The 16,626-nt window shown below is 40.2% G+C and overlaps 1 protein-coding gene across 6 annotated transcripts in view; it reads left to right on the top strand.

The window, feature by feature from the left end:
• Positions 1–10,732: 10,732 nt before the first annotated feature.
• Positions 10,733–16,626, top strand: part of LOC134227401 (zinc finger protein 99-like) — a 46,422-nt gene continuing 40,528 nt past the window's right edge. Inside the window, exons 1-2 of one of the 6 annotated variants that reach the window (XM_062708834.1) lie at positions 10,733–10,815; positions 10,992–11,029. Coding sequence is in view for 2 of the 6 variants with exons in the window: in XM_062708836.1 (XP_062564820.1) it covers positions 11,490–11,496 (7 nt within the window). In the remaining 4 variants the exon portion in view is untranslated. The other 5 variants (XM_062708835.1, XM_062708833.1, XM_062708831.1 and 2 more) reach the window with 5 other exon arrangements.

The following is a 16,626-nucleotide window of genomic DNA, read 5'->3' as shown; positions in this document are numbered from 1 at the left end:
TCAAAGCGACCGTGTGCCGCTCAAAGCGCACTGGCCTAGTCCTGGTGTTGGGTGGGACTAATTTGACCTGACTAATCGAGCGTCTGTTTACCAAGGAGGTGCGGCTCGAACAGCGTCTGTTCTGGCATCCAGTGGCTGAGTATGAAATGCTATTCCCCGGAAGCTATACCTAAGATGGCAGCCCCATCCCGGTGGATTGAGAACCTTGGGCCAACAACCTACTGGAAGATCGGATCCGACAACTCGAACCATGAGCGCATTATGAGACGCCATGGTCTCGGATAAATGAGCGAAAACTGAGAGCTGTTCGCAGAATTTTGTGGTAATAACGACATGGTGATCGGGGGATCGCTCTTCCCTGATCGACCGGTTCACAAAGTCACGTGGATCACCCGTGACGGCTTTACAGAAAATCAAATCGACCACATCTGCATCAGCCGAAAATGGAAACGGAGGCTTCTTGATGTACGAAATAAACGTAGTACTGATATCGCGTCTGATCATCACCTCCTCATCAGCGAAATACACCTGTGTCGGCAGGAGCAAAGAGTTGGACGACGATTAACACACACTGACTGGAAGATGCCACGGTGAAACGGTCCTTCGTTGAGGAACTGGAGACGCGTGCTGCAGATATCCCGGAAGGTGGCAGCGTGGAAGACCAATGGACCGCCATCAAGAATGCCATTATCGCCACCAGCGACGAAAAATCTGAGCGAACTGCGCACCCAGAGAAAACAATGGATCACCGATGAGACCTGGAGGAAGATAGAGGAGCGAAGAGCGATCAAAAACCAGAGGAGTCAAAGTCTTAGCCCGTCAACGATACTCGGCTCTTGAGAAGGAAGTAAAACGCTCATGTCGACGGGACAAGCGAGCGTGGGCAGACTCTCTGGCCGGCGAATAAGAGAGAGCCTCCGCAACCAGGGACATTCGCCTCCTCTACGATGTCTCACGACGCTTAAGCGGCGAAGATGAATGAAACGATGCCTGTGAAAGACGCGAATAATCAGTTATTGACCGACCCAACTGACCAGTTGAAACGCTGGTTCGAGCACTTCGAACAACTTTTTCAAGTGCCAACCAGGCCATCACCACCTCGGCATGATCTGCCTAGGATCCGACGTATAACACGCGTCAATACCGAAGCTCCATCACTGCTAGGGATTCAAACAGCCATCCAAAGCATGACCTTGAATAAAGCCCCAGGGGTCGATCGCATATCAGCCGAGATGCTCAAAGCTGACCCCATGACATCCGCTCAACTACTGCATTGGTTATTTCGTAATACACCGCAACTTTCGCGGTCGACTGGATGCAAGGTATCTTAGTGGAGGTGCCCAAAAAGGGTGACCGTTCTCAAAGTTCTATGCAAAATTATCCTAGCCCGGATTCAGGAGAAGATCGATGCGACTCTCCGGCGGCAGCAGGCCGGAAGATCCTGTGTGGACCATATTGTCACGCTCCGCATCATTCTGGAGCAGGTCAACGAATTCCAAGAGTCCCTTTACTTGGTACTCATTGACTACGAAAAAGCTTGCGCCCTGAGACGCAAGGGGGTTCCTGAGAAAATCATCGGCCTCATCGAAGCACAGTACGAGGACTTTTCGTGTAGAGTGCTGCACAATGGGGTTCTGTCCGACTCTATCCGGGTCGTAGCTGGTGTGAGGCAAGGATGTATTCTATCACCATTACTGTTCCTCATCGTAATCGACGAGATTCTGGTAGATGCGATTGGCCGTGAACCAAATCGCGGGCTATTATGGCAGCCTATAACCATGGAGCATCTAAACGACTTCGAATTCGCTGATGACGTTGCACTACTCGCGCAACGGCGCTCTGATATGCAGAGTAAGCTCAACGACCATGCCGATCGCTCCTCCTCGGCAGGTTTAGTCATCAACGTCAACAAAACCAAATCGTTGGATGTAAACACGGTGACTCCTTCCAGTTTCACAGTAGCCGGGCAACCAGTGGAGAATGTTGAAAGCTTCCAATATCTTGGATGGCGTCAGATGGCGGTACCAAGATCGGCATAGACGCACGGATCAAGAAAGCAAGGGTGCCTTTGCGAGTTTAAGAAATATCTGGAAAAACAGGCAGATAAGTGAACGCACCAAAATACGAATGTTCAACTCTAACGTGAAATCTGTGTTGTTATACGCTAGCGAAACATTGTGTGGAACTGGATCTCAAACAACGAGCTCGATCGTCGTGGTCACCAGAGGGCGATAGCAACAGAAATTCGGGATCGGAAGTGGGGCTGGGTCGGCCACACTCTACCTCGGGGCGGAAACGAAATCTGTAAACAAGCATTAGACTGGAACCCAGCGGGACATCACAGCAGAGGCAGACCCAGAGGCTCATGGCGGCGAAGCCTCAATAAAAAAATAAAAGAAGTCGACCGAAATCTAACCTGGCAACAGGTTAAAGCGATAGCCGGGCAACGCTCAGAATGGAGATCTTTCAAGTCGGCCCTTTGCACCACCGGAGGTGTACAGGATCCGTAAGTAAGTAAGGGCCAATTTCTTCACCTCCGCTTAACTTTTAAGCGGTGCTTACCCATACGATTAAACCGGCCCCGCTTAGCGTCATAAACCTGGTCTATCGTAAGCTTTGCTTATATTTAAACGTCACTTTTAAGCCGAGCCTAAAATTTTGATTTCTCCACGCGCGCTTAATAGTTGGAGGCGGTCGCTTAACGTAAGTTGCGTTTAACTAATTTTCCAATATCTTTCCATTACTTTCCAATTGAAACGTCAATCTCAGCCTTTTGTTTTGTTGTTGTTGGTGCATTCAATCTTACGTTGAAATTTTAAAAGTGAAAAAAATTGCAGCGAATTCTGAACAGAAAAAGCGAATCCGTTCGGCAAATTTTTCAGAAGCGGAGGAAGAACTACTGGTACGGCTCGCATTGAGCCGGAAGTACATAATCGAGTGCAAGGCTAGTGACACACAAAGAAACGAAGATAAATCTAAAGCATGGAACGATATTTGTTCCGAGTTTAATGCTAACTGCCTTAACACGGTGAGTGAAATAGTTGAATTTTAAAACTTTGTGAGTTGTTGCGGTTTTTTAGGGTACCGTAAATGAAGGCATGCAAATCAGTTCAAAAATATTTTTTTAGGTTCGTACTGCAGCGGTACTTCGGAAAAAATATGAGTATATTAAAAAATATATCCGCCAAAATGCTTCGAAAGAAAAAATGTCACGTAAGGCCACCGGAGGTGGTGAGGTCCTGATGAATGGTGTCCAAAATCAGAGGCGATGGCAGAGCTTCGCGATGGGATTGCGCTGTCTGTAGATGGACTTCCTTCCTTGTGCGATGACGATGACGACGGTCGAGGCGAAGCTTTAAATGTGGACGCTGATAAGCACATTGAAAACATACTGGTGCCCGAAGTGAATACGAGCGATGCATTTGTGGTGGAATATTTGGAAGACGAGCATATCAGTGGAGAACAGGAAGCCGTATCTCACGAATCCCCTGAGAAGTCGCTCGTTATTCCATCTGGTGATGACCAAGGCGCAATCCCCGGACCGAGCCAAATTTTGAATGGACGAGAAAAGTGGGAAAACTACAGCCCGGCTATGTTGAGAAAGCCCACGAGCGAAGCATTAAAACACGCAAGAAGCGTCAAGCCTCACGACAGGTGACGACGGTTGAGTCGGAACTTAAAAGAAGTTGTTGGAGCGTGACCAGGAGATGATGGAAGAGCTCCATCGTCTCGAAGTTCAGAGAAAAAAAAGTAGAGCTTGAAACGGCGCATATTGGATTCAAGACCAACAAAATGAAACTTCAAACACAGCAGCTGCGTTACCAGCATATGCGGGAAGAACATGCTGTGCGTATGAAGCTTCTGGGAGTCACAAATTATCAGAACCCAGGAAACCAGAATAATAGTTCTGGATCAGAGAATGACTAAAACTATTATATGTATATTATTCCACATGTTGAATATATAAATGAAGTTAAAGAGTTACAATAGATTATTATTCTGAAATTCACTGTATTTTACTGCATTTTTATGATTTGTTCACTTTACTTCTGAATAGCAAAAAAACTGATGAAATTTTTGAGCATCAGATGCTTCAGGGCATCATTTTTCTTCTTCAATGACTCTACAATCCCACTGGAACTTAAGCAGCTTCTCAACTTTATGTTCTAAAAGCAATTTTACAGCTATTAATTGAAACCGTTTCTATGCCGCCATTGCATAAGTAAAGTATATATCTTGTGCGGCAGATATAATGGGTACACTATGTCCAGGAATACGAGAATGTTACACACTCGCCTTTTTTGTTTCCTAGGGATATTGCCTTTCTCTCAATAAGCTAATACATCAACCTTTATGGTTTGAACCATTATTTTCTTAATAACTTTTGAACGTAATGATCACTTGTATGGAAATTTGGTAGTCATCAACCGAGTCATCAACTGGGAAAGCTGTCGAATGTCGAAGAAAATCGGTTTAGAGGTAGCCTCACACCTCGGGAATTTGGTTCGCGGATTTTTTCCCCATGCATTTTTGCATATGCGATGTTTTCGGAATTTGGACACGGAAAATCAAAATCCCGGCCCCATTTAAAATACACGGGGCTCAAAATCCGCTGGAAAATTTTCCCGAGGTGTGAGGCAGCCTTAAGGTAGCCTCACACCTCGGGAATTTGGTTCGCGGATTTTTTCCCCATGCATTTTTGCATATGCGATGTTTTCGGAATTTGGACACGGAAAATCAAAATCCCGGCCCCATTTAAAATACACGGGGCTCAAAATCCGCTGGAAAATTTTCCCGAGGTGTGAGGCAGCCTTTAAGGCTACCTTACACCTCGGGAAAATTTTCCGCCGGATTTTGGTCCCCGTGCATTTTAAATGGGGCCGGGATTTTGATTTTCCGTGCCCAAATCCCGAAAACATCGCATATGCAAAAACACATGGGGAAAAAATCCGCGAACCAAATTCCCGAGGTGTAAGGCTACCTTTAGGGTTGAAAAATTGGTTTTGAATGGCTTCAATGATTTTCTACAAATGGCCGGGGTTCTGCCAAATCGCACCAAGCGCCTTCAAAAAATTACCTACTATTCAGTCCATGCTTTCGTTTTGCAGATTTCATTAATCTCATTAGGATATCCTTCAACAAATGTATGTATGAATGAATCACCCATATTGAGAGTGTTAACAGCGGCACACTATAAGTTAACTTTTTGAAATCAGTATTTATCGAAAAAGTATTTTTGTTAAGCGTAGTAGCAGATACCTTCCTACATAACTGGTACCAAATATTTTCTCGAAAAGTTTCCACTTTTGAGAAAAATCCGCGTTAAATGTCTTTCGCCGTACAATTTTTGGCGGTTAACTAATGCTGGCTATTTACGCATGTACGATAGCGCCTGGATGCTGGCAGCGGCGGATAGGAAACCAGCCACTGCTAATAATTCATTGATATGAAATGATTTCCGTTTTACTTTTATCAACAAAATATCACAAAATTTGTGTTATTTAATAACAAATAAGGTTTTGACGAGTAGGTACCTAATTCACGCGCTACCTGCACTAACAGGAAAGGGAAAATCATGTGTTTTCAAAACGTGTCATGCTACTGCTCTCCACGATTTCTGACGAATAAATTCTGATAATTATGTAAATGCCGGTAGAACTCATTGACCAGGGCCACTCCCGAAACCCCGAAATTCGTTATTTTGTAAGGTGATTATTTTCTATAAATGACGAGAAATAAGTCTAGTCAAATGGCCAGTGAAGATTCATTAGAAGTTTATGCGTACCATGCAAAAAGAGTTATCGTACGACACATTTAAGACTAACTCGGAACCGACAATTCATAAAACACGTTAGCGATGTTATCGTTGAGGTTATCGTATACTCTACTGATGAAATTTAGGAAGTGTACATAAATTTTGTTTTACTGTAGCTCTTGGCCTTTTTATTTAAAGCAACTGAGGAACTTAGGTATGTCATAATGGGTTTAACGTTGAGAAAAATATTGTCGAACTAAATGTTCACGAACACAACCTGTTGCGCTTCTCTCCATGTTTGGGCAATCCGGAACAATAGTCGCGGTCAACATTTCCTCAAAACCTTCGATTTCTTCAGGTGGTTCAGATTCCTTCGCATCAATTGCTATGTTAAGCAATACCGCACAAGCTACAATAATTAGTTGAACTGTAGATATTCTAACACGCATACCCAAAGATAAAACTGGAAATCTACGCTTCAGCACGCCATATGACCGTTCCACGACATTTCGGGTACGAATTTGACTTTCGTTGTACAGAGCTTCAGTTGGCGATTCACATCGAAGGAAAGGTGTGGCCAAGTATTTGGTGTTACGATATCCGGAATCACCGACAAGTATGAAATGTCCATAATCACCTCGTTCAAGTTGCATTTTTAAAGTTGAGTTATTAAAAATGTGCTGGTCGTGCGATGCTCCTGGCCATCTTGCAACTACATATATTCAAAACTTTTAGATTTGCTGAACTCACTGTTTGTACATTTAGTGAGAATTATGATTTGCGATTTCGATAATTCTCAGCATGATCACCTCCGGGTGATTGTATCTTGACATGTGTACAATCAATCGCACCAATAGTTCGAGGAAATTTAGCAATGCTGTAAAAATCGCGACTTGCAGCGAGTAATTGACTTTGGGTGCTTGGCATCTGAATGAAGCGCTGACGTTGTTCAGCTAATGCCAACGAAACACGCTGAATAATGCGGCAAACGGACGAAACACATACTCCAGCAAAATCGGCAATAGCTATCTGCATAGATCCCAGTGCATAAAACCGAAGTGTTATCAATAGTTGCACCATCGGGTGAATATGCCGTGATCTATATGTTAGAAATTCAATCAGATTAAATTAAATATTATGAAATCTGTGGTCATATAACACGGAAACTCACCTTGTTTCATCAACTTCTAAGCTAGGACGAATTATTTCCAAGACCATTGCGACGGTACTTTTTTGAAGGCGGAATCTCATAAAAAATCCTGATCATCCCAGGTATCAATACTTATACGAGTGCGCATTTTATACTGACGACGTGCTAATTGTAAGCCAATAATATCCTCCTCATCTTCACTATCACTTTCGAAATATCTCCAACGAGGGCGATCCCAAATGTGCTGGCGTCGTGAGTTCATTTTTAAATTTGTACTTTTTGATACCTTCCAGAATTTTTAAAATATAATTGTCAAATTATACAATCTTCTGCGCTTAGCGCTCTTAAGCGATGTCAAACCATCGTTTAAATTGAACCTCGCTTATCTTAAACGTGACGTTTAATAAGCCACGTTTAGTAGTTGAGTGAGGGTGAAGAAATCGAAAAAATACTAAACCAAGTTTAAAAATTGTTCAAACCTCGTTTAATTTATAAGTGCAGGTGAAGAAATTGGCCCTAAGTAAGTTAAATATATGCGGAACGACAAAACGAAAGAGAACAAACGTTTTGGCTATTCATTAGATCATCTTTGAATCTTCCAACATAAGTTTTTCCTTGGAGAACTACTGGAATAATACACATTGCAATATGTAATTCATCAGGATGATGCTGCGATAGTTATCCTACACATTGAACGTCCTGGATAGCTAACGTGAATATTTCGATACCTATACGATATTGTCCAGCGATTTGGGTAAAGGATGTATTTTGGACCACCCTTACGGGGGCTCTTATTTTGGACCACCAAGAGGAATTTGCACTCAGAGGTCCAAAATATAAGCCGTCGAACTGGTGGTCCAAAATACCTCTCTTACCCTTGTTATCCAATGTGATGGTTACGTTTTCTGTTTCTGGGTCTCAACTTCATGGTATAGCCTAGTCATGGTGTTATGCACTACTGGCGGAGAAGATGGCCTAACCGTGATAATTGTTTTGATAAATACGAGTGCATAAACAACAACATTCGGTGCTTTTTCAATACCCAGCTCATATTTTATAGCTGTAAAAAAGGGTCCGATAAAATAATAGAAGTAAATATCATTAAAATAATGAGTGCTAAGACTTGGAAATATAACCCTATTTTTAAGCGTTTTGCTAAGCGGATGAATAGTTTTGAATGGTCGAGGCATAGGTACATTATTGCACTTGTCATAAGACGAGTTAATACCATCCCATTGAATTCCACCACTTAATTGTATCTTGACAGATACGTATTTCGACCTCAAAGGTAAGGCCGTCTTCAGTGTCTCGTACTTGACTCGACTTGTCAAGTCGAGTCAAGTACGAGACACTGAAGACGGCCTTACCTTTGAGGTCGAAATACGTATCTGTCAAGATACAATTAAGTGGTGGAATTCAATGGGATGGTATTAACTCGTCTTATGACAAGTGAAGACATTCCACTAAAAAGCTCAAAATAATTTTCTTAACATTATCGCATTTATTTTTTAGTGACTAATTTATGTCAAAAATACCCACAATAATTATTTGTCAACATTTTCTGCTATATATTTGTGCATTTAATCAAATAATGTGATGTGTATGATGGGTCAGTATCTTCATATTCGCCAATTTGGATCAAAACCACGGTATTAGGCAATGCGCGGAATTAGGGCAGGTCACGGTATCACACTGCGCGGCAACGTTTTCCATTTTGAGGAAGAGCAAAAACGCGCGCACGCATGATCGTCGAGCTTGCCGGGCACTTTCTACGCTTTGCATTTGCATGCACGGGTCGGAGCGATGGGCGTCAAGCCGCGTGGCGATGAAGATGGAATGAGTGATGCTTGGAGTGATGGGTCGTCTCGGCATCGTATAGAGTAACCCATCGCAGATTCATTTATTGGGCAACGCGGTGAACTTGTTTGCAACCCACGAGTCGTCGTTGGCGCGCGAAACTTTGCATATCGAATTTAGAAAGACTATAGAAAGTAGATTAGCAAGGAGCGCACATATAGTGTACCCGTTTCTGAAGACAGATATCGTTGATAGCGATATGCGTCGCTTTCTCCAGTCGCGGCAATAAAGCAAGCACGCTAAATCTCAATAACACGGGTGACTATCGCACAGAAACCATACAATAAACAAATATTTGATGCGAAAGCATTTGCCATCATGGAGTTCTTGAAATTTGATAGTTCGAATTAGGGATCCTACAATATTGGATCGCTAGTTCGAATCAAAGACCTTTTTGTGGCCATATAAAAGATATTTTAGTTACTAGATAAAGATTGTCGCTTCGGTTCCCTTTGTTCTGCTGTCCGGAACATGTGTGGTACATACCTGTCAAATCGTATGGATTTTCCTTCTTTGACATTTAGCAAAAGATGTTCCGGACAGCGACGACAGAGACAATCTTTATCTTGTAACTAAAATATCTTTTGGCCATATAGATTGCATTTCTGTCAAAAGTGTCGCCATTCTGCTGCGCGTCAGTTAGGTAATCGTGTACTGTAACATTGAAGTTTAGCTTATGGCATCGTTTGTCTCGTCAGCGTCCGTCTCGAACTTGAACTAAACTTTTTGATAAAAGAGTAAAAACACTTTTGGGAGTTTCGTAGTAGACTCTGAATCGTAGGACGTTTTAAAACTTTTTCATTTCTCGCTTTTGTTTTGACCGGTTGATTTGCTTTTGACTTCGTGGAGTGATCAATAAGGAAAACAATATGGTGGCGGCAACGTAATACTAAGGACTCACCTGTGGTACTTGTACCATGGTACAAGAGAACAAGAAAATTATTCCAAGACTATCTTTAATAAAGACAATAATTGGTATGGTACTCATTTCAAGATTCTTGTACCATGGTACTTGTACCACCAGTGTGTCATTAGTATAATTTAGAGAAGCTCCATCCATCCAGTGTTCCCCCCACATCACTAAAATACCTTATCCTGCTTTGCATTAATAGTTGCGGTAGTGTTTCTATAGTTGCGAGTCCCTTACAAAAACAATGGGATTTGCAACTATAGGGCCACGAATTAGAAAATATAGCAACTATTGGAATACTGCACCAATAATTGGAGGTATCATTTTAACATTTAACATTTTAACAATGACAGATGCTGCTGCAATTGAAACACTTTTCGCATGAAATATAAGGCCGTAACACATTTTTAATTCAAATCATGTCCTACTGGTCTTCGAATGATCAAGGGGGGGGGGGGGATAATAAAAAATAAATAATCAAATGTTGAAGAATGTTAAAAATCCTCAAAATTGTCCGAAATTTTTTTGTTGCCCCTTAAAATATTATTTTTGGACAAAAAAAAACCGAGGGGGCGGGGAGACATAATTGTTTCTAAATATTTGTGTCAGTCTAATTGATAATCTTTCATATGCACCCTTGAGGTAAGTGAAATGAAGTATAGATAGACTTGATGTAAACCTACAAATAGTGGAGGACGGTGGGTGCTTAGGTCCTCCACTATTGGGTCTTTTACCCTACTATGACTTATGTTATAAAACTAAATACGCTCCAGATTGGTGATGATTGGTTATAGATCCAGATCCATATGGTCATTATCAATTCATAATGGTAGCATAGTAGATAGGGTTTAGTGCAAGCGTTAGTGACCTAACACTGATGCTCATGAAATAGCAGGCAGTCTGAAACGAGTAAATGCACGAGAAAAGCATCTTCACCGATAGGTGGATTAATTCGGGTTTTTATATATTTTATATGATTATTGCTATATTTCATATTTTATATTATTCTTTTAATAAAAAATGAAATCAATTCGTTTTTCAGTTTTTCAGTGTATTAAAACGATTTACCCACTAAAAGGATAAAATGATATGAACGTGTATTGACGCTTTTCGCATTACAGTCCAATACGGATGAAAGATCAGGTAAATAAAGGCCAACTATATGTGAACAGACTATGCTCTGAAAATAGGTGTCAAAGAGAAGTAAAATAAAAATATTCGAAACAAGTTTTATCTCTGGTAGATTTGCTGGATCGTGATAAAGATACTGCTACAAAATTGAAAATATAAATTTGGATTCCTTATTTCATTATTTTCAGCAATATATTCTGCACAAGTTTGCTCATTTAAGGATAAGGTGAGTATAGAAGATTTTATAATATTTATAACATAATATCAGATATAAATTTTTGATTATTGTAAAATTGTTTAACTATTGAGGGTAGACTAAGAATGGTATATAAGTAGAAGTAGTACTAAAGTCAGGAACTAATAACCGGGATATGACACTCGGAATTTTTCGGTGTTGCGCTTGAAGTCTCCATCGGTGTGTAGAGTTCTAGGTATACACTTGAAAAGACACTAAGCCAGTTGTCAGTTTCGACGTATTTCTCCATGTTTTTTTCTCCGTGCAGCTTTGTGTTTTTGTTTTTTTTTTTTTGCACTTCACCAGTCACCTGCCAGGAAAGCCGAGAGAAAACCCTTCTTATCCAGTTGTGATTTCATAGTGCAATTTTGAACCAAAAATGAATAAATTCGGTTACTTGTCGCACTCAGAATAAAGCGCATATTTTAATTAAGTGCCAAGCACTTATAATATGACCAGTGAGTTTCGCATTCATAACATATGTGCCAAACTAATAGACATTCGCCGATTCCCTCATCATAAATTTTAAGTGCGAAGTTATTACATTTCCATAACATGTGCACATAAAATACATAAGGCTCAATGGACAATGATTTATTAGTACTGCACATATATTTTAAAGGGTAATTTAACAGCTTTGTTTTATTTACGAACGATGGAATTGTGGTTTGTGTTTCATAATATAATAATTATTTTATTCGCAATAATAATGGTTACAAATTGCTGTAGAAATAAGAGTTAGAGTTCTGCTAACGAAATACCAGCGTGCAGTCATAATTTATGTATACGAATTTCAATTTCCTCTAGTCATTCCGCTCTAGCTCCTGATCCAGCGATTACAGGCATTTCTGAAAGTGACAAGACATTTTTGAACATCAACGTTTACGTTTATCTCTGAAATATATTCTTACCTTGAAATCGTTGAAAATGCAGTACGCAGACACGATTGGGTTGTTGTTTCATAATTGCCGGAATGATGAATAGATGATAATCGCGAAGTTTCTGCTGCATTTCTACATTATTCGTTTGTTCTCACAAAGCCCCTATAGCTATATGATATTCCGATTAATTTCCGGCTCGACATCCAGTATCTTGGTGAATGAAGATAGAGGTGATTCTACTTCCAGACACATTTCAGGCTTTTTCCGCATATTATAAAACCCGGGGAGAGAGCAAAAACACTGCAGCTTGGAACCATCTGCTGATGAATAAACATTACTTTTTTCAAACGGAGGTCTCGAATTCAGATGAAATGTGTACTTACCTGAAACTACGCACTGGGTTATCGTAAAAATGAGTTCCAAACCATTTTTTCCTCTAATATTCTAAGTATCTTTAGTTCCGAAGTACATCTCCCCAAATCAATTTTTTTTTTATTTTTCTATCACATTCTAGGGGTAAATTCGTTGTTTTACATTTTATGTGCGACAAATATAATACATTTCGGAAATTATCACAATGTAATAGAAAGTCGAATATTTTTCATAAAGCGCATTTATTTAGTATTAGGCGCACATAAATTAGAAAAGCAGTCGAGTTTTTCATTTCTATGCGAGTTCTGCACATACATTTTATCAATGATATAATTTGAGTGCGGAGAACTGATTCTCCCATCACGTGGGAAAGCCGAGGAGAAAGCTTCCACTGGATATAGCAAACAAGAAAAACAGTCAGATCTGGACTTCCATCGCTGCGTTTTCCCATCGAATGTACATCGGCTGACGAGACGAGTCGTCCCTAAGAAATTGCATTGGCGCTTTGCTAACGAACTGGCACTTGTCTTCCAAAGCCTGCATCAGATTTATATGGTATTGGAACAACCGGAAGTCAAACGATAACTTAAAGGGCACAATCAAGATCTACATTACGGCTGCACTGCGCGCCAAGAAACACTACCTCCGCTTCTGCCGATACTACCAGGAATGTTTGCGTAGGCCTTCACGTCGTACGGTATTCGCTTATTTACAAATCCAGAATCTACAAGAGTGCTCCAGCCCGGGCTTCAGGTTACCGAAACACGCTGCTAAGCTGCTGCCATCTTGTCGTAACCCTCTGTGCAATTCAAAGGGACTCGAGAATATTCCTGAAACTCGAACTACGCACATCACCCGATACATCGAAGTGTTTTTGTTTTTCAGCCGTCCAATCTACTGGATTTCCTTACACTGCCATAGCCGGTTTCGATCGATTTGTATCATATGCGGCTTTGAAGTTAAGGAATGGATGGTTTTTCTCTTTTTTTTAATTTCGAGGAATATATGAAGTGTGGGCACGTTGTTTTCGCGGCATTTCTGCAATACATTGGGAGAGTACCTTGTAGTACACACAAAAAAAAATCGTTGGTAAAATTAAAAGAATCGTTGGTAAAATTAAGAAAATGAGTTAGTGATTTTCAGTAGAAAGTATAGGATTGTTAAATTTACCAATGCAAAAAACGTTAATTTGGCAGAACCCAACTGTTATTTAAAATAAAAGTTTTCTTCTCAAATTTAAATGCGTTTTATCTATTTATTTCAACAAGTTATGCTCTCAAAGCAACAAGATGGGAATATTCATTTTAAGCCTAAATTTTGTGAAATACAATTGTAAAATAATCAAATGAAATTATTTTGTACAAGTTTATGTGTGTGAAATTCTATATTTTATTTTCATTTTCCTAATTTAGATTTATTTACATGGGACTTCGTCTATTACTCTCATGCCACTCATTTAACGACCGATACCCCTCCGAAAGCATCGTTGACATCGTTCCGTTGCTATGTTACTTCATGTGGATTATCGATCTACTGTTCCAGCAGGACTACGATCTTTCCCTCGACCATAGCCAAGCTCGCTGCCACCTTCGCCGATTCCATATAAACCGTATTCGTCGATGAAAACATCATCTTTATGGGGATCGTATTTGTGATGCTGAGTTGCGTTCGATTATGCTGTTCTGTGTCTTATTGGGCATCTTCACTTCCACCGGGAAGCCATTTGGGATGTCGGGAATATAAACTGAGGCATGACGGAGTGCAGTACTGAAAATTACATAACACGTTTTATTAAATTACTTGCATTTTAAACAAATTGTCTAAGTAAATATCTGATCAAGTGAAAAGAAAACGTTTCTTGCCGCTAGCACTTGCTTCATTTTTTCTTCAACTGCAACTGAACTGACATGGTCGTGTGCTGCCAGTTACATTGTTTCTGCCTGTCAGTGCGGCCAGAAAAGTGAAATTCCGGAGCTTGTTCGACTATTTTTAAAATTTTGATTTAAGAGTTTCACTGTCAGAATCAGAATTCAATATTGAAAGAAAAACTTTCAAATCTATCAATTTAACATTTGAGTGGAAAGTTTTAGCTCCTAAAAATACCAAATTTCCCTTACTTTTAAAATGAAATTAGAAAAATGTTAGAATCCCAACTTTTTTTTTCTCTGTGTACCTCATCCTCCCAAACCTTGGTAAATACCCAGTGGCTCACCTGTTTTAATAGCATTCCTGGTAGTCGGAAACCTCAGGGGATTTGTTGTTTTTCATCCGGATAATCTCCTGGAGATCCGGAAAACGTATGTCCTACGTGTCCCTAGGCTCGTCACCATACCGCCAACGGTTTTGCCATCGCCGTGCTTTTCGTAATGATGCCGCTACCTGCCGGATTACCTCACACTTGATCTTAAGTAGATTCCCTAGTAATGGAATACTAGTTGCGAAAACGCAATTATTTTTAGAAAATTAACTATCTTCGATTGTACAACATTTCGCGGTAAAACATTCCGCAATTAACCATTTTGCGGTGTGTTAGTTTGCGGTCTACCGCTTCGCGTTCAGTATCATATCACGGTTTAACATTTCGCGGTTTATATTATTTAGCGGTATAGCATTCTGCGGTTAGTACTAAATATTTCGCGATGAAATTTTTCGCGGCCAATATCAATTTGCAGGTTTAATTTTACTAATGTTACAAGTAGTTCAATAATGTGTTTTTTAGCTTTGTAAAGCCTCAAAATTCATTTAATTGTTATGTAATACTAATGACACACTGGTGGTACAAGTACCATGGTACAAGAATCTTAATCTTAATCTTAAATGAGTACCATACAAATTATTGTCCTTATCAAAGATAGTCTTGGAATAATTGTTTTGTCCTCTTGTGCCATGGTACAAGTACCACAGATCTGTCCTTAGTATAAAGCGAATAATCATTGAGTTTACACCAGACTTGTATAAATTCAAATCCAAACAAAAAATAAATATTTTAAAGCAAAACATATTTGCAAATGCGACTATGTAAAGAAGGCGAAACAACATAACAGTTTGCTTGTCATAAGACGAGTTTGTACCATCCCATTTAATTCCACCACTTGATTGTAGCTTGGCAGATACGTATTTCGACCTCGACAGATACGTATTTCGACCTCATCAGTAAGGTCGTCTTCAGTGTCTCTTGATTGACTCGACTCAAAAGTCGGTAAGGACAATGAAAATAAAAAAATAAAAAGATTTGTTATAATTGAATATGGTGCACACATGTTTGTACTGATACAAATCTGAATTTATCATAAAACTTGTTTTTCAAAAACCACTCCATGGGGCAATATGGCCATACCTACACAAAGCAAGATATTAGGCTTTAATTTGCTAACAACTAACAAAATAACCTGTGTGGGCTCATTTTCGTCCGATTGCCATGAAATTTTCAGGAAGAAACGTCATCATTTCTTTTTTTGGTAAAGGACATGATTTGACTATGTTGCCAATTTGGCCGGATTTATAAAGGGTCATTTTTTTAAACCTTTGATAAATGAACAAAAGTGCCCAAAATCAAGCCCAAAATGTTGATGCAAACGTGGTCAATCATCATTGACCAGCATCAGAAGTTAGTTTTGATACACTTGAATCACCAGGACATGGTTCCGGATGTTCCGGGAACCTGGTTCCCTGGGGTAGTGGGCACTTTTCAAGTGGTGTAAAACCCAGTCTTGCGACATATCATACTTCATGGTTTTGGAAGACAATCTCAATAGATGAGTTTTTGAATGGTTTTAGATACTTTGGTCACGGCCAGAAGTGTTCCCGGGAGCCGAATTCCCTCAGCGGAAAAAATCGATTAGCACCGAAACCCATCTTGCGACATATCAAACTCCATGATTTTGAAAGACAAGCTCAATAGATGAGTTTTTAAGAAGTTTTGGCCACATTGGTTACGTCCGGAAGTGTTCCCGGGAGCCTGGTTCCCTCAGCGAAGCGGACAAATTTCGATTAGCACCAAAACCCATCTTGCGATATATCAAACTCCATGATTTTGAAAGAGAAGCTAAATAGATGTGTTTTTAAGAGGTTTTGGACACATTGGCCACGTCCGGAAGTGTTCCCGGGAACCTGGTTCCCTCAATAAAGTGGACAACAAATCTCGCCTAGCACCAAAACTGACCAAAACTGTGACATATCAAATTCCATGATTTTGAAAGACAAGCTCAATAGATGAGTTTTTGAGAGGTTTTGGACACATTGGTCACGTCCGGATGTGTTCCCGGGAACCTGGTTCCCTCATGGAAGTGGACAAATTTGAGATTAGCACCGAAACCCATCTTGCGACATGTCAAA

The sequence above is a fragment of the Armigeres subalbatus genome, chromosome 3, assembly GCF_024139115.2.
Source record: "Armigeres subalbatus isolate Guangzhou_Male chromosome 3, GZ_Asu_2, whole genome shotgun sequence".
Classification (NCBI taxonomy): Eukaryota; Metazoa; Arthropoda; class Insecta; order Diptera; family Culicidae; genus Armigeres; species Armigeres subalbatus.
This window is presented reverse-complemented; position numbering and strand designations above follow the sequence as displayed.